At 44.6% G+C, this 26,017-nt stretch overlaps 1 protein-coding gene across 2 annotated transcripts in view; it reads right to left on the bottom strand.

Moving 5' to 3' along the window:
- Positions 1 to 22,208, bottom strand: part of lrp1ab (low density lipoprotein receptor-related protein 1Ab) — a 68,072-nt gene extending 45,864 nt beyond the window's left edge. For both annotated transcript variants that reach the window (XM_037478926.2, XM_037478927.2), the window contains exons 1-3: positions 21,568 to 22,208; positions 11,829 to 11,969; positions 4,235 to 4,369 (exon numbers count right to left, since the gene is read on the bottom strand). In XM_037478926.2, the coding sequence (XP_037334823.2) occupies positions 4,235 to 4,369; positions 11,829 to 11,969; positions 21,568 to 21,640 (349 nt within the window). In that variant the 5' untranslated portion in view covers positions 21,641 to 22,208. The remainder of the gene's footprint in view (positions 1 to 4,234; positions 4,370 to 11,828; positions 11,970 to 21,567) is intronic.
- Positions 22,209 to 26,017: the final 3,809 nt, after the last annotated feature.

Here is a 26,017-nt window from a genome sequence, read left to right as displayed (position 1 = left end):
TAAAGATATTGGTTTGATCTAAATTCCTTTAGAACTGAGAACGCAATAATATATAGATATGAGATAAGACACTTTTGTTATAATAAAATATTAGGGTTAGATGCATTTTATTCAACTACTCAAACAGGCATTTGAAACTATAGCTTCGGGCCAAGGGCGTAACCACGCATTAATGGGGGGGGGGGGGGGGGGGGGGTCATGTCACCCCAATATACAGCAGAAAATATGTCAAATATATGTTCTCCTTTTATGAACCCTGTCAAAAGGATCGGTCTCTTGGCTCGTTAGTGCGACTCCGCAGGCTCTGTGGATCGATACCGGAATCTGCTTCTACTCCAACATCAGCTGGTGCAACGACGTAACAGTGATCCAACAACACTGTTCTTCTGATGTGGAATCTAAGGGACTTCTTTGATTGACATTCTTGGCCTATTCCCCAAAAAAGGAAATTTTTCTTTGAGAGAGTCTGGGGGAAAAAAGTTTCTGGAATGTGAATCCAAATTCTTTGGCTTGTTATTACCTCAGAGAACATTTGTTGTTTTATGATAACAGTAAGAGCAGGGGAAAGGAAAGAGGTGAGGACAGAAACTATGATGAGAAAAACAGAAAGAAGAAAGTGAAGAATGAAGAGGAGCGGAGAAAGATGGGGGAGAAGAGAAAGGCGGAGCAAATAGAGATGGAAATTAGTGTAGAAAGGGATTAAGGATATGGATTGTTTAGAAAGTTTCAGCTCCAAGACTCACTAGACTGAGTTCTACCCAAAGACCTCTCAACGTTGTGTGCAAACAACAGGCGTCAATAACTTTAAAAATTTAAACGTAAGATAATGAAAACAAGATTTCCATATGCAATCCCCTTACTAGTCCAGGCTTATAATGAGGTTACCAATAATCACACCTACTACATACTCACAAATAAACTTTTAAAAGATGATTAGCACACAATATTAGAGACTATGAGAAAAACAACTTTGGCCGCACAGACATGAAGAGGAGAAGAAGACGCTGTCCATTGCTATATGAAAATACATATTGAAGTTGACATTCCCATCTAAAATACACTCATGGGGCTGACAGGTCTGGTGCAACGGGGTGAGGCAGGTTGAGTGAAACAGAGACCGGGTGGTGATGGGGTCATGTCTGAAGTTACGCTACAAAAACCCAAGTCTTTAAAAAGATCAGTTCCTCCATCCATCAGACCGGCTAGAAAAGCTAATCCCTTCCCTTATGAAAAGTCCCAAAAGAAATAAAGGAAGCTTCACTGCTTTTCCACATTCCCAAGGCGTAATTGAAAGTACCATTTGGATCAGACACTGTTATTTCAATGTGTGAGACTTTGAAGGGAGTTAACTCCCAGGACATTCCTACCTCTGTGCTCTCACGGTCTGTAAACGGGTCCACGCATGCCCCGGTCCTCCACCTGCAGCAGACAGGAGCCTACCGTCTTCCTACCCCAGTCCAGCAAATTAAACTGAATGGTTTATGCCCATTTTGATTGGTTTGTATGGCTATGCATACCCTTCACATAATCAGTTTGCATTCTAGCATTGCACAAAATAGTGTGACGAGTTTGGAAACTTTGAAAAGAAAAAAAAAAAAAAAAAAAATCAATGTCATCGGAGTTTAGCAGAAGACCATGTTCCGTTAAACACACAATCAGGCACTCGCTTGGACAATTTCATACTGGGGAAACTGTGTTTATTTGGTGCATTCTATCACAAACTGGTTAGATGCTGCATTACTGAACAGCATGACGCTCTGAGAAGGGCAAATCGTACTTAAATGAGACAAATATGTGAATACAAAGGTGTTAATGTGAGCGTAGGCTCAGCAATTTGGAGTGTAAGGTTTATTTATTGGCAATTGTGTGGAGCTGTAGAGTCAGAAGGGGACAGAATAACTATGTGCAAACACAAGCAGGGCAGTGGCTTGAGTAATGAGCAAACAGTAGCTTTCATGTTACAAACAGTGGCAGCAGGCTGTCCCGACGCATGCTTACACAAATACTCAAACACAAATGTACACACGCAGTACACACACACACACACACACACACAAAGTAAACATTGTGGCAAAAATCATTCCCAAACTCACTACAGTTTAACTTGCTTAAGAAGATCTAAAACTCTGATTGTCTTCACTCTGCAGCCCATAAGGAACCAAGAAAAACACAACAGCTTCCCAGCACCCTGTGTCTCTAAATACAGTGACGGGCAAAGACAATGGTAATAAAACAGGTCTTGTCATGCGGGACAAACCTAACTGCAGCCAATAAACTCATTTAGGTCGAGACCCACTCTTGCATAAAGATACTTACTTACTGCAGGCTGCCTCAAGTAGCCGGTGATCGATTGTCATTAGTGAGGCATGAAGGACAAAGAAAACCCACTGCAGGGATAAACAACAGCATTAAGCCTCTACAATAATCAGGGAGCCCTTTGAGGAAAAAAAAAGGGAAGAACTCTCAAGAGTACTGTCATGACCCCGTTTTATTTTCCCAATCAATTAGTCACTTCTGAGTAAGCCAGGCTAAGGACAAAGGCAGGGCTTCAGATCAATGAAAAGGTTCAACTTTTACCTATAGGAGAGAAAAACAACACAACTGCCAATTGGCTCAGAAGGCTACATCGAAATAATCTTTTGAATATAGGCCTTGCCCTGTGTTTTGACTAAAGGTGACAAAGAAAATGTTTGGATTTGGACGGTTTGGATCGTGTAAGAACACAGAATAAGTCCCATACATGTACACAGTATGCTCCCTTCTTGGGCCATCGGAGAAGTTCTTCCAATAGGTCTCAGGCCTATGGTGCTTCCCACAGCTGTAGTAAGATCATGGCACAAACTAGGGATACTTTATGGCCAGTCAGTGTTGTTTAAACTTGGCCATGACAGCCGTAGCCTGTCATGGCCAAGTGTAGGATTAGAGTGATGTGTTTGAAACTTGGGACCATATTGCGCGTACAAAATTCCTCACCCAGCACAGAGTCAGCACCAGAGTCAACCAGGGTACTCCCTTATACAGTGATTCTTAACTCAAACCACGCCATCTAATCCTGTGCATCGCCGCACACTTTGAAAATGCTGAGAAAATGTGTTTCAGTGAGATTAAATTCCTGCCTCCACTCCCCGTTTCTATGTTGTCAACAACTTTGGTAGACTTTCCTGGACACACCAGCTGACAAAGTCTGCTTTCAGGGATCAGTGTCCTGGTCCACTTGCACAACCTGCAGTACAAGCAAACACTATATGCTCGTGAAAGGCCAGGCCTTTCACTGAAAAGAGAGGAGCTCACAAACGGCAACGTAAACCTTCTTGACACACTGCTGGCGTGTTTGTGCGTGGTGTAATGGGTGTGTTTGGGGGTATGTTTGCACGAATGTCACCGTGTGAGTGAACTGTTGATTGTGCATGTGTGATTACGTGCATGCATTAAAAGCCTGCGAACGTGTAGGTGTGCGAGCGGTGCTTTACTTGGGACAGCTGGACTCGTGTCTTCGGGCGCATGCAGTGATTCAATGACATCATCGCTTGATCATTTCCACATGATGACCAGTGTGTGGGAAACCAACACTGCTCACCCACTATGAACTACTGTCCACTTAATCTGCCCAACAGTGGTCCCGCTCTGCAGGATAAACCATATCACCAAAGGGTCTAGAATGCACCAAAGCTTTTTTATTCTTTATCTATAACAAAACTCATTTAAATCAATTACAGATACTGAAGCCTGGGTCAATGGTTTGCAATGTTCCAAAAAGTAGAAGAGATAAGATTAAATGGGGTTACAAACATTGTTTGAGCAAATGGATGGACCAAACTCCTGTTCCGGGACTTTGGTCCAGAAAGACCCGATTGATTGACTTGATACAACGGAGGCTAAATTACGTATGCCAACATGAGACATAGCAACTATTAGCAGGGTGAGCGTCTTAGTGGGATATGACTGGACCGCCTTGTCCAATTCTGAAACCATACTCTATAGGTGGCCAGTGTTTGATTCCTGGTCTGCTGCAACAAAGACAGAAGAACGAGCAATGGATCGAGCGACTCCATTGAGAGACCATCAACTAATTCATAGAGAAGGATTTGACCAGATTCTTCTCCAGCTGCATCTGGACGCGATGCTCTTCATTTCCACAGGGATTGGGGGAAACAGTGTCACACCGTGGCTGGTTGATTAATTAATGACTTTTCTTCCCTGGAAAGAGAACTTCCGTTGTAATCGTGTTCATTACCTCTGCAGTGAGGGCCCTCGTCCCATCCATCGGAGCAGTCGGGGACTCCATCACACACTTTGCTCATATGGATGCACACATCCAGGTCCAGGCAACCGTGTTCATTGACAGGACACTGATTCACCCTGTTTGAGCCTGGAAAACAAGATACACACATGTGAGGAGAAACAGTGGTACAAAGCAAAATACAAGACAAATAATTGTTTAAAATGTAGCAGAAGTAAAGAAACCAGAAGGAAACATTTAAAGAATTAAAATGTGTGTTTTGACGTTTAAACCGTAGCCTGTACATCATCGTCACACTTTGAAAGATCTTTCAAGACCAAAATAAGGAAACCTTTTTAACAGCAGCACAAGAGTAAATAAATCTCAAGACTTTCTTTATCCTAATCTTACACAACTCTAATCGCGTATTATGGACACTTGAACCATGTGTGCAAACATGCACAGCATGGCAAAGAGTGGAAAATTATTAAAATCACTGTTTAACGCCAATAAATCTAGTGGGGAGTGGACGGCAAAAGACACAACGTGATCTCCTCTGATCCAGAAAAAAGCAGAGCGCTCTTTATTTCCAGAATTACACCAGAATATAGAACAGATAGGGTGTCTATCCTTAATTCTCTCCCACTCTAGATTTCTCCTCTCAGCCTACGCTGCGAAACAAACAGTTTCCTCCTCCAACATCTGCTGACCCATTTTAGAAAAACACAACTAGAAGCAGGGACAGAAAGTTGACCGCCTTCACAGGAAACGATCTGTAGGGTTACGTACGGCGCTGAGAGGGTTTGAGATGATATTAAGTGAACTTGTAAAAAAAAATAAAAAAAATAATGAGACTCAGACAAGTCTTTGGTGTCCAAATATAAAGCAAACAAAATCCAGTTAATTTGACCCTTGTGCACGTTGATTGTTTCCTTAACCGAACTGAGACTTTGGGGATAGCGTTCCGTCCTCTCGAGTCATCTCCATCCTTTCAAGAGATTAGTAACCACACACGTCATGAAATGTAACTTGAGTACCTTAAAAAGTGACAAGGGGTTCCATAATGGTCCCGCCACAACAGTTCGAGTGCAAAAATGTGCCACATTCAAACAGAGAAATAACTTGCAATACATCTGGCTTAGGGAGAGTCCAACAACCTCGGCCTCTAAGCCAGTCTGATTTACATTCAATAAACTACTAACCTGGGGATTTCATCGTAAACTGCAGCATCAATAATGAACTGCCCCGTGCACAGGAAATTAAAGAAGAAAAAAAACTGCCACGGATTTAACATTAACATCGTCAACAATCTTCTTTGAGTAAGTTGTAGTAAAATTCATCTGAACTGACACACGCTGCCCAAATCTGTGGATTTGTTGCATGGCATCCATGTGCGTGTATTTGGCAGAATGTGATGTGCCGGGGATTGAGCAGATAAAATAAAATAAAATGATCTACTGATTCAGTGTCTGTGCTCTGCATGGCAGTCACACGACACCCAAGATTTGGAAACAACACACAACAGGCGTCAATAATTGAGTTCCACAACATAGTAAAACCTTGGCAGGAGCTGAATAGGGAGCAGGAAAATAAACAGAAAGGACAATATGGAGGGTTGAATAACATTGCAGGAGGTACAATGGAGATGAACCCTGTACTCCCTGCTCCAGTTTGGGAAGTTGTTGGCAGTGTATTACAATAAGCTCCCTTCTTCCTGGCAGGGGCCCATTTCCTGAGTCATCCTTTCGTGGAAATAGAGGATTGCTGTGCAAATCAGATGGCGAAGATAACATGGCAGATCCGCCAAACAAATCATTTAAATCACTCTCAAACCTATCAAATCTATCTGTTATGGGGCCACGACAAGGAAATGTAAAATCCGGTTCTGAAACCTTTTTCACACTTAATTCAGTGCGGAAAGAAAAACCCAAGTAAGGTATTACAAAGGGAATTGAAAAGAAATACGGAGAATTGAATCCGGAATGCTCCAGTGACCAAAGTAGGTAAGGTTTCCTTTAAATGTCACCTACAGAATTTGCTCCAAGAGTGAAAGCATACAATTATTGCAGAACAATAACGTATCCATCACTGGGAGAGCAGCTCCTTTTAGGGAGCGTGGAAGCCTTGCAGACTGCGAGTGAGAACAATGTAAGAATGTTGCAGTGGATAAGAGTAAAAAAAGGAAAATTACAACCGTCACACCTATTAGAGGGCAGAGTGAGGATAATTACATTATTGCACTAAACTGTGTGATCAGCTAACAATGATATCAGCATATCCTCAGGGATCTTATTGTTCCAATCTTTCTCCTATCCGCTGCATGATATCTCTCTCTCTCTCTCTCTCTATTTAACCTCTTATTGCAGAATGTGCTCTTTGGAGTGAAATATTCCTTTTGTGCAAAAACAGTATTCTACTTTCCCCTGAGCAGTGTACAACGAGAGCGCTCATCCCTCTCTCGCGGCTCCACTAACTTGTCTGACATTGCAGTTCGGGCATTAGGGTTGTGACGTGAAAGACGATCTCCAACCATTTGTGCCGCCCTTAAAAAAAACCTTAACCTCTGGACCCCACCATCCCCCATCCCTCAGTTCCCCCGTATTTATGCAATGACCTTAAATTCAGGTCCCCTGTCGATCTTTTGTCCCGAGCGTAAAAGTCTGCTTTTCTTCCTGCTCTGACAGGTTCCAATGCGAGTCCCGGACTCCCCCCCCCAATAAAGTCTGCCGTCGGCTCCAATGAACGTGTTGTGCGGGCCGACAGGAAGGTCAGCCCGCTGCCCGACCCTCCCCCGACTCGCTGGAATCACACGTTGCGGCAGAAAGCACGTGGCTGCTCCTGACCCTGACCGCAGCCCACAGGATTCACAGCACACCAAATGAGCAACTATATTTTGTGCACATACCGGGGATATGGATGGATAACATTATATATTACTATATATATTACGTTTTACAGAAACCATTGAAGGTTACAGGGCCGGAGGGTTTGGCACTGAAAAGGCCGCGCTTGGGCAAAGTGTTGCTGAAAGCTGAATACTTCCAGTAAAACATGAACACAAATCTGTTAAATCTAAAACACCTGCTTGTTGAAAGTTTTGCATTTATTTTTTTTTTTTAACAGAGGTCTGCTAAATGTGTTTCCACAGACTAAACCGTGCTTGTGTAAGAAAAAGCATCGCAGCACATTTCCCCAAAAGTAACATACAAAGAGCCAGCTAGCAAAAACAAACCATCAAACCAGCCAAGGGGGGGAGGGGGGGGGGGGTGGAAGCTCTGAGGCAATTAAACCGGAGGAACGACTTGAGATGAGATATGAGGACTGGGGACCAGAGACGACGTCGAGTCTAGCGTCTCTGCCTGCTTTGACAAGCAGAGAGGAAGACGGTGGGAGACAGGAAAGAGAGAAAGAAAGAAAGAAAGAAAGCGAACGAGGCAGACGGGGCGTGGAGGAGACAGCGGAGAAAGCGAAGTGGTGCCTGTGTGGCGTGAGAGCGCCCCGTGTTCCCTGTCTGCTGATAGGCTGCTGAGGCCGAAAAGGGCTCAGCGCCACAGACCAGAGGGATTTACGGGGCTTTGCTCCTTCCTCTCTGGAAGCAGTGGGTCAACCACTGCCGCTACAGACCTTCCTACCCTGCACATGCATGGTGCCCCCCTGCAGCTACATGACGGATTTATGGCCCTGTAAAGACTCCTCCCCCCCCCACCACCTCAGCTTTACGGTGAAGGCCTGTTTTTAAAGAAAATGGTTAAGCTTTTACTGAGTCATTTCCATTTTCCTCCTCAGCCTAAATGCTAATCTTCCCCTTTTCTCTAACGCAAAGGCTCTTCACGTCCTCAGCAGTAGGCTGTTCCTGGTCGTCGGGGGGGGGGGGGGCTGACGGTCCGGACAAAGGACGGGACTGGCGAGTGTACGGGGTGAGGGCTCGGGGGGGCAAGAGATGGACAGATGACTTTATTGTTTGGCCACCTTAGGCAGCAGCACGGATGCGATACCTCAGTCGCCGACCAGGTCGCGGCACGTGTGCGGGCCAAGGGGCTGGACACAGCGCTGTGTGTTACTTGTAAAGCGCAAGCAGTTGAGCAGCTTTCAAACCCGTCGTGAACCACTACTCTGACATCAAACTAACTTTTTGAAGGAGTTTACGGGAGGTCAAAGACATGAGAGCCCTTGTTAAGTGGAAGCTTAACGTGATCCACCTCCGTCTATTGTCACGTCGAAGCCTTTACATCCACGGGTCCCTCGGTTTCAGTATGAAAGTGCATTCCAGTGTACATGCCCTCAAAATGACTTTCAAGCATCAACAACATGCATATGTGGGTGCTGTTCTCCTACTCCCCTACGGAGAAGGGCAGTGCATATGCAACCTTTCAGTTACCTCACTTCATCTCAGCCTGAATGAAAGTAGATAGTAATGTTTGGCAGAAGAGCGGCTGTGTATTTGCATGATTGAGATGCATTCCACCCCCTGCTTAGAAGCCCTCCTGTTGACATTTTCATGCTAAATTGGGGGCTAAAAAGTCTAACAGAGAATTAGGCGCAGACAATTGCTGCATAGAGTTTTTTGACGATGAAAGGGATTCTTTCAAGCACTCCTCATGATGGAGAAAGTGCTTACATGGTAGCGTTCCCCTAAACCACAGAGAATGCGGTTCACACAAAAAATCATAATAATTGCATACAGACAGAAAGTCTTTTTTTGCACAGCAACTATTCCAATGGAACCACTAAATAAAACGAAAGTTGTGACACAGCACATCTTTGAGCTTTAAGGTAAAAACCAGAAGTGATCTTAAATTAAAAGGGATAGTTTTTAGTAATACCGTTTGTGAACCTCTGTGACGGATGCGAGATAACCCTTTAACTACCTACCACAAACCCTCCTGCAGAGAGAGACCTCCGTCCCACACACACACACACACACACACACACACAGAGCAAACCACTTCCTGAGCCTGGAGCCTGTATAATTGAGGCAAACTGGCTTGCCTGAAACCGATTGAAGCCACGTAGAGAGGGGAGTCAGTCCCTGGCAGACACCTGCAGACAGGGCATGGCACACGCAGATTGCAGATGGCTATTCGATTGCAAACAGGGGGCGACGAGAGGAAGGTGGTGACGGGCTATGACGGCCCAACAGCTAGAAACCTGCCCAGATGCCCCACCAACCCACTTGTGGTCATGCATATATACAAATACGTGCATGAATGCATGTTACCATCCAATCACCTCGATTCAGTGAACAGCCCCACAGGATAAAGGGTCCTCATATACAACATCGGCGTCAACGGCCACCTCAACAAAAGCATTTCCACGCCATTACGGCCCCAGCACTGTGGCAGAGGTCTGTCGTTAACTCCTCAACATAATTACAGCTGAGATAAATGGTTTGGGAACGAGTGGCAATTAGAGCTCCACGCGGTATTATAGTCAGGAGTGCACTTTCTTCTCCAGCACCGGTACCAGAGGTGTAGATCAGAAGATCTCCAGCGGACAAAAGCACCTCTCAGACAGCGAGGGAATTCCTGGTCACCGCAAACAAAACCGCCGGCCTTTCCCCTGAAAACAAAAGTGGCGCTTCGGCCACGTCGGCATCGTGTGTTTTTTTTTTCATCCCGACGAACGAAATGATGCAGACAGATTCTTATTTCCCTGAATTCCCTTTTCAAACGAGACGCTATTCAGGAAACAGCGATCCCCGTTTGCCGCGTGCGCCCCGCGCTCCGTCTTATCTTGTCGTTATCTGGGTGTGTTTGGATCCCGCACCGAGATCAGAGTACAACCGAGCTGCCACAGAAGGGAGAGGAGGAAGGCGGAAAGAAAAGAAAGAAAATAAGAGGAAACCGTTTTCAGCCTTGTGAAATCTCTCTGTCTACTCTCCCTGTGAACACAGCCTGTGGTTAGTAATTAACTTGAACTGGAGATAATGTCGTAATTATATAGCACGCCACTCTAATTCCCATCAACATTAACACACGGAACTAGACATTTGTCAGATTGCATTCAGAATGGTTCCCTTTTCTTCATAAACGAAGCTCGGAAGAGAAGGTGGCTGGTTTGGGGAGTTTTGCGACTGAGAAAAAGGGAGCAGAAGATAAAACAAATGACACCTTGAACTTTTAAAATAAAATACATTTTCAGCCGTTCCAGATTTTCAGTCCCCGTCTCGGGGGGGGGGGGGGGATCAATGTTGCCTTTATATACTACTACATCCTTAGCAGCTCAACGGTTTAACCGCACTGACGCCCTGCAAACAGTATCACCAGGTGAATGGAAAAGCCAAGACAACAAGTGAGTCAGAGCAGGATTTTAAATAACTTCCTCCTCCAGTCACACTCGTCCCGACTCTCCCATCTCTCCCCCTACGCGAGCTCAGGCCAATTCACTCTGCAGCTTTATCTGCAGTGCTCTTATGCAAACACGACCCACATTCATTGGATCCTCTGAAAACCTGTGGATAAAAAAAAATAATAAATAAAAAAATCACAGTTTGGCTGATTTTCACCGTGGTACTTACAAGGCGCCGTGCCCTTTGACTGCGCTTGTTAGACTGCAAACACGTAGCCCTGTGCTAAGAAAGTGTACATTAATGGCTGTAACAGACTGCCTGAGAAACTCTCATGAGTAGAGAAGCGCCTTAGCTAAAAAGGTGAAGTGACAGGCGGGGTAGAGCCCCCGGGAAGCGGGTAATTCAGCAGAACGTATCTTGATGTTCTGGCAAAACACAGATCTCCATCTTTTTCGTGCAGAAGATGAATCACTTCATTGTCTGTGTCACCAAATTACATAAGTGCTATGGAGAATTCACTCCGTTCAATTGGCTCGTAGGAAAGGGGGCGGAAACCAAATGGCGTAGCTTCCTCAAGTGAAGTTGTCCACTTGCTCATGTTCTGTGATTGCTGTTATTTTCAAAACTACAATGAATGATTTCCAGTCCCCTTTTGGCTAAATTAACTGCATTATGTAAGTATATCAATTCTGTTCAGCCTTACCTAAGCTTTGAATAAAGAAAATTAAAAAAAAGGCATCTGTGAGCGCTTTCAAAGGCTTTAATCCCTAATGTGTCAAAACTCACTTGTGTTTTCTGCCACGATTTACACAGCCTAGCGGCTCGTCTCTGCCCGACAGACAATAGTGAGAAGGCATGACAGATTTTAGGTGTGGCACATGCAAACAGTAAAGTCCCCATTAGCGTATAAACAGACGGGGGAGTCTTCTGGATGGGATGGGGATGGAGAAGCTGACACGAGGAGAGTGGCTGGGACACAACTCTGAGGGACAAGAGCAGGCGCATCCCTGAACCTTCAGACTAAACACGGCCGCATAATTAAGAGCTGTAATTCAGCAGAGCTCACACACACACACTGTGAGCCTGTGTCCTTTTGTGGAAGAGGGCTCGCCCCCACCCTCCTATTCAGCTCCAAATGCAACCGTCGGCACATTGCGCCGTCGTCTCTTCAGAGCCATTTAGGGGGTCGTGGATTTAATGTGGCGGCAACGACGTTGTGGCAACATCCGGTATTTGAAAATGTTTAGAAAAGGTTAGCAAAGTGACGGCGCACATGGCAGCAAAGATGGAACTAGCCAGTTTTAGAAGCTGCATACTTACAGATATCTGGTGACTCGTCAGAGCCATCTGGACAGTCCTTCTCCCCATCGCAGCGCCAGCCTTTAGAGATACACGTCACCTGGTCCTTGCATACAAACTGTTTAGAGCTGCACGTCTTGGGCAGGTTATCAGCTTTGAGGCCTGAAAAAGAAAAAGTTGGGGGGGTCATAAAAGGCAACTGTGGCAAAAAAAAAATGCTTTTCACACTTATAAAATGAAATTTACCGGACCCCAAAATGACCCTAATTCAAATGAATGTTTCATGTGAATGTGTTTCGGATCTTTTGAAGTACTTTTCAACAATTATTAAATGAAGAAACCCCATTTCCAGCTTTTAGCAGCGGAGAAAACAACACGCAAAGGTCAACTCAAGTTCACAATGATGTTTTTGTGTCAAAAGAGCCACAGGCAAACTCTATTCAGGAAAAAGAAAATATACAAGTTTACAACCAACAGTGGTGCCTTTTAGTTCTGGAGTTTGTTTGTTGTTTCCTCTCTTCTCATGGACCCCCCCCCCCTCCTAATTACCCGTAAGGTGTTTTTCAGCTTTTACCACAGAGGCTCTTTCATGTGTGACAGCAAAGACATAACTGGGCATTCAATCCCAGCCTGAGCCATGGGAAAGTGCAGAGAGCGCGGTGGTTCTGGGCAGTGACTTATCCCGGATTGTTGAGGTGTACCACATGCTAGCAGCTCCACAGCAACGCTCATATGACACACACACACGCACACACACACGCGCACACACACACACACACACACACGCACACACACACACACCGCATCAGTCTATCAACAATCAATTGGTATATTAAAAGAGGCCGGTAATGGAGACTTGGTTTTATGTGACCAGGTTTAGACTTGTCTGTCTATGATATTTCTCTGCCCCCCTCCCCCGCCCCCCCCAAAAATGTACAGGTGAATAAAATTTCAATTAAACAATAATATTTTTTTAAATAAAATTCTTCTTATGCGAGTGGACAAAATGGACACAACAAACCACAAAGGCCCCTTCAGGCAGGAGGTTGCTGTAACTGTACTGGTGTGCTGCAATGTTCCCGGGTGGGGGGGGTGGGTCTCATTGTAATTCTCTGCAGGGACGTAGCCCTCTCTCGCGCCTTGAATGACTTGCCTCCCCGCATACTTGGCAGGCGGAGAGAGGGGTTCGGGGCGGACGGCGGGGTGGGAGGGGGATGGAGATTCACCGCAAGGGGGCCCGAGATGTGACTGAAATCACAAGAGAGCATGAGGCTAACGTACCACTGCCATCACGTGTCCTTTGGACTCCCTCGACTGAGGCTTTCAGACTCTCCTCTCGTGTGACAGTACAAAGGGTGACAGGGATGAGATCCCAGCTTTCTTATGATTGAACAACACCTTGGTGAGGGAGATTAAAATACAGTGGGGGGGGGGGGGGTTCTTAACATGCAGAGCGTCCTTCTCTTGACGCAATGGCAGGGGCGAGGCTTACGATAATATATTTCAAGTGATGTAAGAGAATGGGATTTCAATTCAGCCACGAGACGCCATTGAACGGAGTCTGCATGAAATGTCAGGAGAATTTGACGGCGAGAGAGACGCAGAGCTGTAAAAGAGAATGGATCGAGACCGAGGACTGGATCACGCACACTCCCAACTCCTCGGCAGAGGAATGAGAGAGAGAGAGAGAGAGAGAGAGAGAGAGGCTAGCTGTGGCCTCAGGCCAACTAATTACACTGGATTTGCCTGTGCTTATATGTTGCCATTTAATCTGCTTAAAGACAACCAAACAAACAGCCACGCTGATTTCACCCTGAGCTCAGACGAGTAAAAGTAACGAGACCCCCGGCGGGCCGCCGGAGGAGGGCGTCACCCTCCGCCTTCTCTCGTCCCCCCCGTGTGAGCCGGGTCTTCCCTCCGAGTGCAGCATAGAAAAAAACAAAATAAAAAAAAACATCGTGGCTTCTAATTTAATCTCTCTTCGTTTTGCATGAAATGGCCGCAGAGGGGCGAACCGGTGAGCCCAATCGGAGGCCGTGGCAGAGGAGGGGTTGGATACTGGCAGGCTTCTCCTTCAGCTTTCAAAGCCCACGGAAATATCTCAAACAGAGATGTGAATTGTCAATTCAGTCTGCAAAAAAAAAACTTCCAGCCAAAACCTTTGGAGAGTCCAAATCAGGCCAGAATGTTACATCATTTGAGTCGACCCTTACCTACAAAAAGGAATGAAGAAGGGCTTTATTTGGTCTCCTGGGATTGGCCCAACAGCAAACACCGATCCCAAAGAACCAAGGCAAATACTCTCATACCCCCAGTGTGTCTCCAACAGAGTTCCCTCCTGGTAATAATGCCATTCCAGCTAAAGCCTTTCCACAGCTGAAGGCAACTCGATCACACTGCTGTGACTAAACGTTCAAATCTCCGAGCCGCAAAAAAAAAAAAAAGAGTCGTATCTCCCAATCTGTCCGTTGCTTATGATCAACTTTTAAAAGTTAGGGTGTACACTTGAAACACTGCTCCTGAAGCACTAAACATTTCAATTTTCTTTTTACTAATAAAACCTACTAAACTAAACTACTAAGATCAAATCATGGTGGACTAACTGAGGTTTACTGATCAAAAAAGATTTAGCAGTTGTTTCCCCTTGGTTATCAGATGCAGATGCCAGTGCACTTGCTTTTTTTAGGTGCTTTAAGCTGAAGAAGTTATGTGAATGAATGTGTAAGATAAGCTACACTGGTGTACTAGCGGTTGAACAAATCGTTTAATCCAAAGACACTACACCATAGATCACGGAGTGGCTTCCTACTATGTAGATGGAGAGGCTCGTGCTGGCGGCCTTGGTTTGATTTTTAGCATACTGCAGTTGTTTGGAGCACACACTGTATTTCTTTATGCACGCACTGAATGCCCCTCAGCACTGTGAATGGCGAAAAAACCACCCACTAAGACACACGCTAACAACTAAATGCATAAATGCACATGGAGCCCAGTTCTTATAAAAATATCCCTCCAGAGTTCCTACCAAAAATAATCCAGTACTTCAGAGGTTTTCTTTTCATTTGGCATAATACATTTTAAGTGTTGTTTTTTTTTTATCTGTTATGTAATACAATTCACTTTTTTATTAAAGCAAACTCCAAAAACCACTGAGTGAGATGGAACAGCCCAGTATGGTGAGTAAATGGTGTTGTGGCACTAATTCAGCCGCCAAGTGATGGAGGCCTCAAGACTGCCTCTCTCAACACGGCCATCCCTGCCCTCCAAATCAACTCCAGATCCACGGACCACATTCCAGCACCTTCTAATTCATTTCATGTGTGTACATTTTTCCTTCCAACAAAAAAAAAAAAATTGTGTTACAGATGAGCGGCGGGCTTCAAAGAATTCAAACAGCTTTGCTTTGGAATTCAAGAGAAAATTCCATGTTGCTGGTTTACTTTTTGCGGCATAAGCGACTTAGGCTTCCTCATTGCACCATGACATTGATTATAAAGGCATATATTTTGCTATACATATGGCCAGCGTACAGTGCAACCTACACAGGAGTTTTACGGTTTCCCTTAAATTCTGTTCAAAGACTGCAGCCCCAATGGGAATGGGAAATAACTGGGTCTGGGTACAACGGCACGACGGGAGAAAGTGGAAGTAAGTCCTGAAGTGTCTGTCAGCAGTCATCACTTCTCCACCTCACGGTACCCGTCGTCCGGAATGCTTCAACGACGGGAAAAAGAGATGAAACGACCACAGTTTGTAATTAGACCCCTGAGGTCAAGTTTGAAGTCATTTCTCTGCAGTTTTAGCCAGGATTGCAAAGGCAAGAATACATGCATTATAAATAACAATTAAAAAGCGAGAGTGACCAACGGGAAGAGAATCAGGGCAGAAGGAAGTCATTACTTGGAATGTTGTGCTGTATTAATTATTCACATGCAAGTCAGACTATTTTTTAACCCACGCTGGAGACTTTTATAGTTGAAAGAACGTGGTATAAAGAAGGTAGAATGTGTAATAATAAAGCACTATCTCATGTAAAGCCCCGCCTAGGCCGCTACTGGCCATTTAATGACCTTCTTAAACAGTGCAGTGCCCATCCAGTGTAAAAAAAACACTTTGCTTTGTGTCAGGCCAAGCCAGAGCCAAGCATTGGAGCACTTTAACCAGCTCACGGTGCACATTCAATGTCCACAGGCTATTCAGGCTCTAGTAATAGTAGCTATTTTCAAAGAGGTTGAAGGTGCATAACTAGCTGAAGACTGAATTGGAGTTAATGGCTACTCTTGTGCCCCGAAAGCCGTGTTTTTGTGTAACCGCACAACAAAAGGTTGCAGCTTGGACCTCGGCGATAACCTGATGAGGCTCTGCAGGACGTCCCGGGCCAGCGCAGTAAAATGCCATGAGAAGAAGACGCACCCGGAGTGAATGTGATGGAAATAAAGAGAATTGGAAAAAGCAAGTTATTTTGCCTTCTACAGAGTTCTTCCAAACCCCCACCCCCACCCGATTCTGCTATCAAATCAGAATATGTGAGCCCCAAAATGAAGGCCGGATCACATTAATGTGGGTCTTCGCTGAAGGTTGAATGACTGTGCAGGACAAAACAACCAAAGCTACAGAAATAAAGAGAAATTGCAACATGTAATAAAACAAGCATTGTCCCCAGCTTAAGGATGAGATGTTCCTGTGATTTAATGAGTCCATCTCTATGAATCCCTCATGAGAATCATTCTAAAATGAGGCACGGGGGACGAATGTTCCTGGCCGGGTAATTGCTAGGACGGACTCAAACAATAAATAAATGAGTTGTCATCCACTTCAGATCTTAACGGATGACCTCTTTGAAAAAAACAACATGCACCATGAGGGATTTAACTGTTCCAGACTATGACTGTCCAACAAATAACCACATATCACAATGAACAAGTTACCTTCTAGGAGTTACTTTACTTTCACATTGAAGCTTAAATTAGCCACACAGAGACTACCCACACCTTGCCATATTGATAGTATTGTTAAGAACCAAAGAGTTCCGCCAACCGGTTCAAAGTCCAATGCAGCAGAGCGTTGCACTGACATGGCCAACTAATAGCAACAGGGTTGAGAGCTGATAAGGCCATCGATGGATATGGACATGAACAAGCATCACTAAGGACACGCGTTCCATCGTAAATACTGAGCGGTTAGGACGGGGCTACAGTTTAAGATCATGGCAGAAGATGCACGTCCCGGGACCAACACCCGCACCACCTTTTCCGTAGCAAGACGCTACTTTGTCTAAACTAAGGACACCTGAGAGTCTCCACTAATGTGGATTTGTTCCACGCAAAATGGGAAAAAAAAAAAAAAAAAGTGAGGAACAGTTCGAACGTACATAGACTTGTTTGCAACCGTTTTTAAGACTTAATCAAGTAGTAAACTTATAAGTACTTTAACTACTACGTGAGTCAATACATTCATTAAGTGACCATGCTTTTACAACTTTTTTGCTTACTCTACTCACCACTGAGAACAAGGGATGAGAGCTACCCTCGAACAAGCCCCAGAAATGGTGTTTAATGGTGTTGTTCTCACAAACACTTTGGTGAGGAAAGATTTGATATGTATTTAGGATCAGGGCGTGTGTTGTTTTTAGTGTAACATACATTTAATTCATTGAACGGCTATCTTTACTTTAAAAAAAGTATATATATATATATATATATATATACAGAATATATGTTGTTTTGGTGCTGCTGTGCCAAAGTAATTGGATAGACTGCGTTCATAAAGTTTTTTTTTTTTTTTACACCACAAGCAAAAACCCTCTCACAGTAGCCTTGATATTTAAATTCTTCGTTATGTATTACCATCGCTATAGCTTTAACTCATATTACGCTATGTTCTCACTATATTTGTAGCAAAATGCTCTATAAAATGGTGGTTTCATTGATCATCAAATACTGAATAATAAGCATTTGCATGAAACAGGTACATTCCCTACAACCCCTGGTCCCTTGAACAAAAAGTACAATAAAAATATATATATAATAACATATTCTTGCGAAAAAACACTGAAAGCATTAAATGTACAGCAACAAACCAATGACTGAGAGCCTTTTCTGTGACTTGCAGGTTACAGTCTCCCCTCTGACCGGGTCTAACAGTAACTAAGGGTCCCTGTAAATAAATCGATTCTCCAGTAGAGTGCAAAGTCAGCGATATTGGCAACCTCTAAAAAGGTGCACGTCAGGATGACCCGGTTAAAGCAAACATCGATCGGCACACACAGATCACCAGCAACGATTGTACAAAAAGTGACACGTAGAGGAGCAGTTGATCGTTAACGATGCTGAAAGAAAACGGGAGTCACAAAGCCAGTATCCCCACAGCTGTGGCAGGTATCAGGCAAACGTTGCACCCCTCTGCAACGTTTGAACAACTCTGCATCAAGTGATGTGTGTCCCGATCTGAAGAACCTCCATATATATATATTTTTTAACAAGTATCCTCATATTAATCACAGAAGATGAATTAAGTAATGCGTACTGAGCTTGATTATATCACCAACAATACATCCAGGCATCTGACTGCATCGACACACACCCACGCTCCCTGTTTTGTTAAGGAAGCAGGTCGGGTCTTTTCGATGGGTCCTAGAGGCTCAACATGGTAAACAATGACGTGACTGCTATTCACCATCAACAAACAAACACTCCCTGGCTTGCAGTCTCACGCCTTCGATATGTGCCAACAACACCGAGGACGTCGATGTTTATCTGCCGTTACCTTCTGGTCCCGGTGGATTGCAATGAGGCGCAGGAAGGAGAGGGAGGCAAAGGGGGATGCTCTTTGCGGGAGTCAAGGATCCCACAGTCTGCCATTAGCATTTCACAAATATTCTTACACGGTCAAGAACAAAATGCAAAACATGCGCACACAAGCTTTGTATTAAATCTCACTCACAAGCCAAAGAATGGGCTTGAAACGAGAAACTGAATTTCAACCCACACGGTTAATGCTTTTTTTTTTTTTTATCCTACACGTCTCCTTAAATAGAATTGGAATGGAAGAACAATATTACGTGGGTCATCAGGCATGAATAGGCAAGAATATAATAACCACTCCCCAGTGACCTACACTTGGAGAAGCTGAAGAGGGCAGTTCCGAGCTCTATTAGCTGGTGAATCTGTGTGAGGGATGCTGAGTTTTTCCAGCAGATGTTTTCGGTGGACGGTTCTGAGGAAAAAGGTAAAGCCAGGTCCCGTTCAAAAGGTCAGGCAAGCAGAGTGGGGCCTCCTCAGGAATTCAACCACTTTAGCCTCTGACCCACACTTTCACCAGAAAGATTCCCCTGCCTCTAAAAAGGTTGTGGATATCCTGTATGTGAACAACCAGGTATCATGGTTATCTAATGTGGATGTCTTCAATGGTGAAATTCCAAGCAATAAGTAAATGTGGAGGACAGGAATATCGTGCTACATGCCATGCCGAATGGAATTAAAAAATGCAAATGACTCAATAATGAAATGCTATTTCCTCCGCTAGGCCTAAAATGATAAAGCATTATATTTAATGCAACGTTGACTAAAACTGAAATGAATACCTCTTTTGAGAATTCATTAGGGTTGCAAAAATGTTTTTTTTCTTTTTCGGGAAAACAGTTAAAAAATCATGTCATATTTAAATGAACTTTTTTGTCCGACCAAGAGTCCAGAAGTGTAATGCCATTCACTTTACAACAAACATCGTGACATACCTAAAAAACAAAAAAGCCGTAACAAGTGATGAGCTGCAACTTGTATGATGGCATTCATGCAAAACATAACTTCCAGATAAAAAAGCCAAAAAATGTATATATTATTATAGCTATCATTTTTTTGAACGATTCATTCCGTAAAGAATAATTGATATTCAAGCAAAATGCCAAGTATTTTGATGCATTTAATCAAATGTAGAAATGTGATGCTTTAATTGTGTCCTAAATTTTCAACAATCGTAAATTAACAGAAGCATTCATTCAAAAAGCATTTACGCAATTTATAAACTCCTAATGAAATCATCGCTCATGAACTGGATTTTGTCAGTATGAAAGGGATGTCACCTTAAAGTGCCACAATAACACCGTGGTCACTTCACAAACGAAAGGGGTCCGTCCAGTTTTTACGAACAGTCTTCTGTACGGTCACTGATTAATACGTCCCCATTCATAAAGTCAGGCGGTGAGCCAGTGGTGATGCAGACAAATCCCGTCCGAGTGGCTGGCCTTAGGGCCTCCAACCCCTTTCGGACCAACACTGCAGCTAATAGTGCAACACACATCTATCCCTTGCACCATTGACTCATTGTGATGCAACCATGTCGGCTATTCACGCCACCAAGTCCGAAAAACGATGTCATTTACGGGGTATGAAAGGCTGGCTCTGGAACTTTATTGTGTTCACCCGCCTTCACCCCCACCTCTCCAGCTGGTCCCTACCCCTCACATCCAAGTTGGATTAATGGTCTCCCTGTGTCCAGATGTTGCGTAGTGACGAAGGAGGTGGGAGGAGCTTGCCCGCTCCTGTAACCTCAGCTATGGCTTTCACTCCAAACAGCCTCCATCACTGTCTAATGAAACGTACCTAAGACCTCTCAACAGAGAGGAAAAGGGGGGCTATTTTCATGGCAACATTGCCGTGAGCAGCTGGCTTCAGTGGCCGAATTAAGATTACTTTTCTCTGTGCATGGAGGGAAGCAATGGCTGAACAGGTTCTGTTATGAATATGTATCCAGGGCTGTCATTTTTGACCTGGACAGCAAAAGAGGACGCACTGGACTTCCAGTGTTTGACAAAGTACAAGTTAGACTCCACCAAATATAGGCGGAACAGCATGTGCTTTCTGCTTTGCCCTAAATTAGAATACCATTCATGCAAGTGCAATGTCAAATGTGAAATCTGGCGACTCATGCATGCAGTAAACACGTGCGCTATTTTGTAACCTTGGAAAGAAAGACAACAACGGGTCGGCATTGCGTAAAGTCACAAGAGCGACGGTGCCTTTGGTCTCTCATTGGTCATAGGATTCGGGGACTCTACTTGAACTATTCATTTCCCGGAAACAAAGTGCCTGTCCGTCACCAATAAGTTGTAGTTCCCAGCCTGCTAGTGACGCTGCACGTCGGGACACGCCGCGCCATGATAATGAAACACCTTCACGAGCAGACACAACTGTTGTTACCATGCGAGGAGAGTAACACAAGATCAGACCTAAAAAGCTGACCTGGCCGAAGGCTCCCATTGGTTTGATATGGATATGTTTTTTAAGGCATAGCGATCAGCTGTGGGCATAAGAACAATGTGCATGAATGGGGAGATTACAAAGAATAGAGGGGGGATATAGCCATTTCGTCGCGGCCAATCAGAAACGGTGTCGTTTTGGGGGGAAATGGGTCTTCCGTGCAAGTGTTGCCTTCTACCTGCTGAATATCCCAACAGTGAAGAACCATACTGTCTCCCATCCTTGCAGACAGGCCCTGATCGGTCTACTCACTGACTGATTTCACGCCAGAAAAATCACCACGCTGCTCATCTGTGCGGTGGTACTAAATCTAATTCTATATTTTCCACCCATTTCTTAGAGGAGACTGCCCTGTTATGAGGGAAACCTTTTTGTGGCGTTGCTTCCAACTCCGGTGAAGACAGGCCTGTGCACAGATGTTTTGCAGGACAACAACAACAACAAAAAGTGGTCATGCTTTCTTCGAGTGATCACAATGCAAGATAACACAACGGGCTTCTTACCCACGGCCACGGCGTTAGGAGACGGGATCTCCAAGCAGAGCATAAATCCCAAGTAGAACAACCTCATCGCCATCTCCTGAGCAACGCTCGGCGGCACCGCTGTTAGAAAGGAATGGAGCTAAAGTTGGCCGGATTCCTCAAAGCCAAGAACCCGATGGACCACCTCATCCGAACCGCCTCCAACGGCCCCGGTCGCGATCGTCCGTTCGGCTGCACCCTCAGCGCGCCCCCCACCCCGCTCACCCCCCTTCTTCAGCACGGTGGCTTCAGCAACGAAAGGAGACTTGCTCAAGCCCCTGTTAGGCGATGCGGCGGCACAGGCATGCGGTTATATTTCTAAATGGATCGCAGGCATCCAGGCATGATGCGCCGTGTAAGCCGCTGCCGCTCGGCACTCGCTGGGGTGCAACAAGCCGCTTCAGCACACCATGCCACCACAACCGTCCACACGTCCTCGTGCACCGTATCCGGCGGCTGCGTTCAGCTCATTCCGTGCCAAACGAAGAAGACAAATTTTAAAAAGTGAAGGCGTTTTTTTTTTTTTTTTGTTCAAACCCCTCTCGGCAATCTGATGCGTCGCTGTGCTTCTGGTCGTTTGAGTGGATGGTGACTCTCGAGCTCCAGCACTGTGAACGAGCCTGTGACGTAAGCTCGGCCCCCTCGAAAAAAATAAAAGTGTGGGGGGGGGTAACTAAGCGGCGAACACCTTCTGCGCATGCCCTAACACACCTCCTTTTATCCTCTTTTATACGTTTTATCGTCAGTCGTGGAGGTGGGAGATAATTGGCGCTCCGGCATCAGCCATGTTGGCTCCAAATTTTGACAGAATCCCGATTTGTATTTCTCTTTAAATGAATGATGATACCGCCAAGTCGATTTAGCACCTGTGAAAGATTTGTTGAAGATAATGTCTGATTTAAAAGGGACATTTTAACATTTTTTTCCTACAACCTCTGGCTTATATAAACATGTTAATTCAGTAAAATATAACGGAATTCACATTTTGATTGACGTTTTCTGACAGAGGCTCGCTTGACATTCAACATACATGTTGCATCTCATTGGCTTTGTCTTCCCTCGTGCTCACGCAATCCCCAGTTGCACCGAGTTCACAAATCCAGATGGCCAAGCATACTGCATTCTCCACTAAATCATGCCCCCTAGTGGTAGATGAAAAACGAAACGTTGGGTATGATTTCTGTGCAACGGATCTGACTACATCTTTTTGAATGAGCGTGCAAATAGCACAATGGTCTTAATCCTTGGTAATCATCTCTAAAGGACAATGCCGTCTATTATGTTATAATTGCTTGGTTGTCAAAAGCCAAGGAGAAAAAAACATTCTGAAGGTTTCAGATAAAGACACAATAGTGACTGTATCCCTCAAATCTATTAAACAAAGAGTTATCAAGATGGCAAAGTACATTCACACTATAAAGTTTTCACTCTGTCCATTCATTTGGAGCTATTTTGATAGAACCGGTGAACCATGTGGAAAAATAAAATAGCGTCAAATATGAATAGGTTTGCCTATTAAACTGTCCCTTGCAAGGAGCTATAGGTGAAAGTTAAAGTGCAAAGTACATTGTGTTTTGTTAGGTTTGGGCTTCGAACACACGGTGTGTAATTATTGTGAGAGCATTATTGGCAGATGTGATTGGGCATTTTCATGAAGCACCCAAACCTGCAGGGGGCGCTGAATACTTATATTACAGGAAGACAAGTGCACTATGAGTCCTTTCATTAACACACTTCAATCCAACCAAATAATGCAATATTTGGTCAATTTGATCTGGCACAATCTTTATATAAACTAATTACATTAGAGGGTGTTGGCCTCCACCTTAGCCGTTCTCAAAGGGAAATGCGCTCTTTCTGTGCAGTTTATATCTGGTTTTCCCACTGACATTTAATCATGGGTACCACAATTTCACGCAACTGAGAGTAACCTCACTGCCACTGGTGTCAGGAATAAGAGTGCCTTTCAGGGATTTCCAGTTAACAGATGTTTACCTACAGCCTGAATGAGAGGAGAGAATGTGAAGTGTGTTGAGAATCCGTGAAAAACATGCCTGGGGTCTATCGAATCCACACATATGTGCCCTCAAATATACTTATGCGAAGAATAAGTATGCGATGAAAGTTAAGGCAGGAATGGTATGTTGAAATGTGTGGTGGGGAGTGGGGGGGGGGGTACAGGGGGGTGCAACTAAACTAGCATCACATACTCTTCTTCAAGGCTCCCAGAGAAGATCAATGAACAACACCAAATGTTGTAATGTTAGCAAACTTTGTTGCTTTTTACTTGCAATGCCGGCCCCTTCTGTTTGTCGATACACACGATCGCTTGGGTCACCTCAACCTTAGCGTGCCCCCCTGTTGTGAGCGGAGGGTGGAGCATTGTCATCCAGGGGAGACAGAACGCTGTGTGGGAGACGGCATGAAAGAGTGCCAGCGTAAACACTCCCGGACCACATGTTCTCCAAGGGCAGAGGGGCCGGCCTCTTTCCAGGCACATCTGCACATAATCTCTCCCATTTGAGCGAGCCTGCCAAGGAGACAGAGGGGGAAAAGAGGGGCGGGGGGGGCAAGGGTTGCCAGAGAACTTGCCTCCTCTTTTGTAGTGGTGTCAATGACAAACGTCTCGACATCAGAGCCAAACAATAAAATGCAGAGGGAGGATTGTAAGGGTCTTACAACCCTATCACGCTACTAGACTCACATGCCATGGTGTGAGAGAAGATGTGTTTCTACATAAATCAAGCTCGTGATTCTCCCACATCCTCGCTCTGCATGCACGAAACACGGCGTTCAACAGATTCATTCAGATGATCAACTCCGGCACGCTTGTTCCTTTAAAAAAAATAATCATTCCAGCTCATCTTATGCTTAAATTTGAATGTAAATGTTCTCCCATCTGTCTCCAACAGCTCCTCCTGGTTGCTGCCTTTCCATTTGCTTGTAAAGTGAGCCTTTGTGCGTGTTTTCACAGAGAGGTAATTACTGACCAAGCTATGCTGACAACACCTGAGGAATGTTGAGCATGCACCAGCAGCCTGTGTTCTCCTACCCCCATCTGTGGCCATCCCCCACACAACCTACTAACCAGAGCCCCCGCCCAACACAAAGTTCAGCTTGAACATTTGAATAGGAGTCATGGATTTGTAAATTATGTAGGTGTTATTTTCTGTGATATTTCTGTTGTTCGGCCAGAATGCCGAAGCTTATTCCAGATTAAACTGCTTGATCGACAAAATCGCATAAGATTTATTTTTCTCCCTGTCTAATAACCCACAGCTCCCAGCGGGCCCCTCCGTGCCGGTAACTGGTGAATTCACAGTGTGTGTTGGCTGAGTCACTCCCCAAACTGTCCTTGAGCTCTGTGGAACTCCCAGTCCATCTGGCCTATTCATTGCACAAATATATCAAGAGGTTGCATAGATTGAAACTAAAAACTAACTCTGAGCTGAAAACGGACCTCCAGAAAACAACGTCAATATTCAGCCGGAGCGAATGATGGCTATGCAAAATAATTGTTGAGCTTATGCAAATAAGACCTGATGCATGGAGTTTGTGCAAATGTATGCTTGTGCACGTCAGAGAGATGGAAGGAGAGACGAAGAAAGGCTCAGAATTCAGCTGAACCTCTCCAGTCTGTCTGAAGAGGCCGTACTGATCAAATCAGAACAAATTATGTGCATTTGGTACAGCGGTTACAGGCGTGTCCTCTGTCTGTCATTGCTGCTGCATTGTGCAGTTGTATGTTTAATAAAGCCAATTCTGATTATGCAAATGCGATGGCTAGAAAAAAAACACACACACATTCTTACTGGATGAACAATTGCTATATTATAAAATATGTTTTCTACACACTTGGAGTTAATCATTTAAGGCGCGCGAGATGAGACAAAGGGGTCAGGGGACTTAGTTGCCACGCAGCTTCTGTTGGCGATAACACCCTTTCTATTTGAGTGATGAGACTTGTCAACATCTGATTGACGTCAACTGATGGAGATGCAGAGGGATGCAAGATCCTTCCTGATTTGAGATGTAGAGTACTTTGAGGTTCTGTTTTTCGGTTCTGTCTGTTTGTCAATGTGGCACAATTTTCATGAAGCTTTGTGGGTGGATGAGGCATAGGCCAAGGAGAATGCCCATAATAGGTCTGAATCTGAATCACAGTGCAGAAATGCATTTCCCTTTCGTTAACATTGCAGATGGGTCATTTGGCCTTGCCGTAGGTCTGCACTCCCTGAACGTCCTCTTGGTTTTGCATCAGCAGCTCATTGTAAATTTGTGTCGCATCCAGAAATGTAAAAGCAAGGACAATTGGCAAAGGTGTCGTCATACCTTTACCAAGAAAACAAAGTCAATTAAAAGCTGAGCTTTAAGGCACTCAGCACACCTTGACTCAAAGGAACGTGAAGCTTTTAGGGGGATCGACACACAA

Source organism: Pungitius pungitius, chromosome 1 (genome assembly GCF_949316345.1).
Source record: "Pungitius pungitius chromosome 1, fPunPun2.1, whole genome shotgun sequence".
NCBI lineage: Eukaryota > Metazoa > Chordata > Actinopteri > Perciformes > Gasterosteidae > Pungitius > Pungitius pungitius.
Note: the sequence above shows the minus strand (reverse complement) of the source record. Positions and strands in the feature narration are given on the sequence as shown.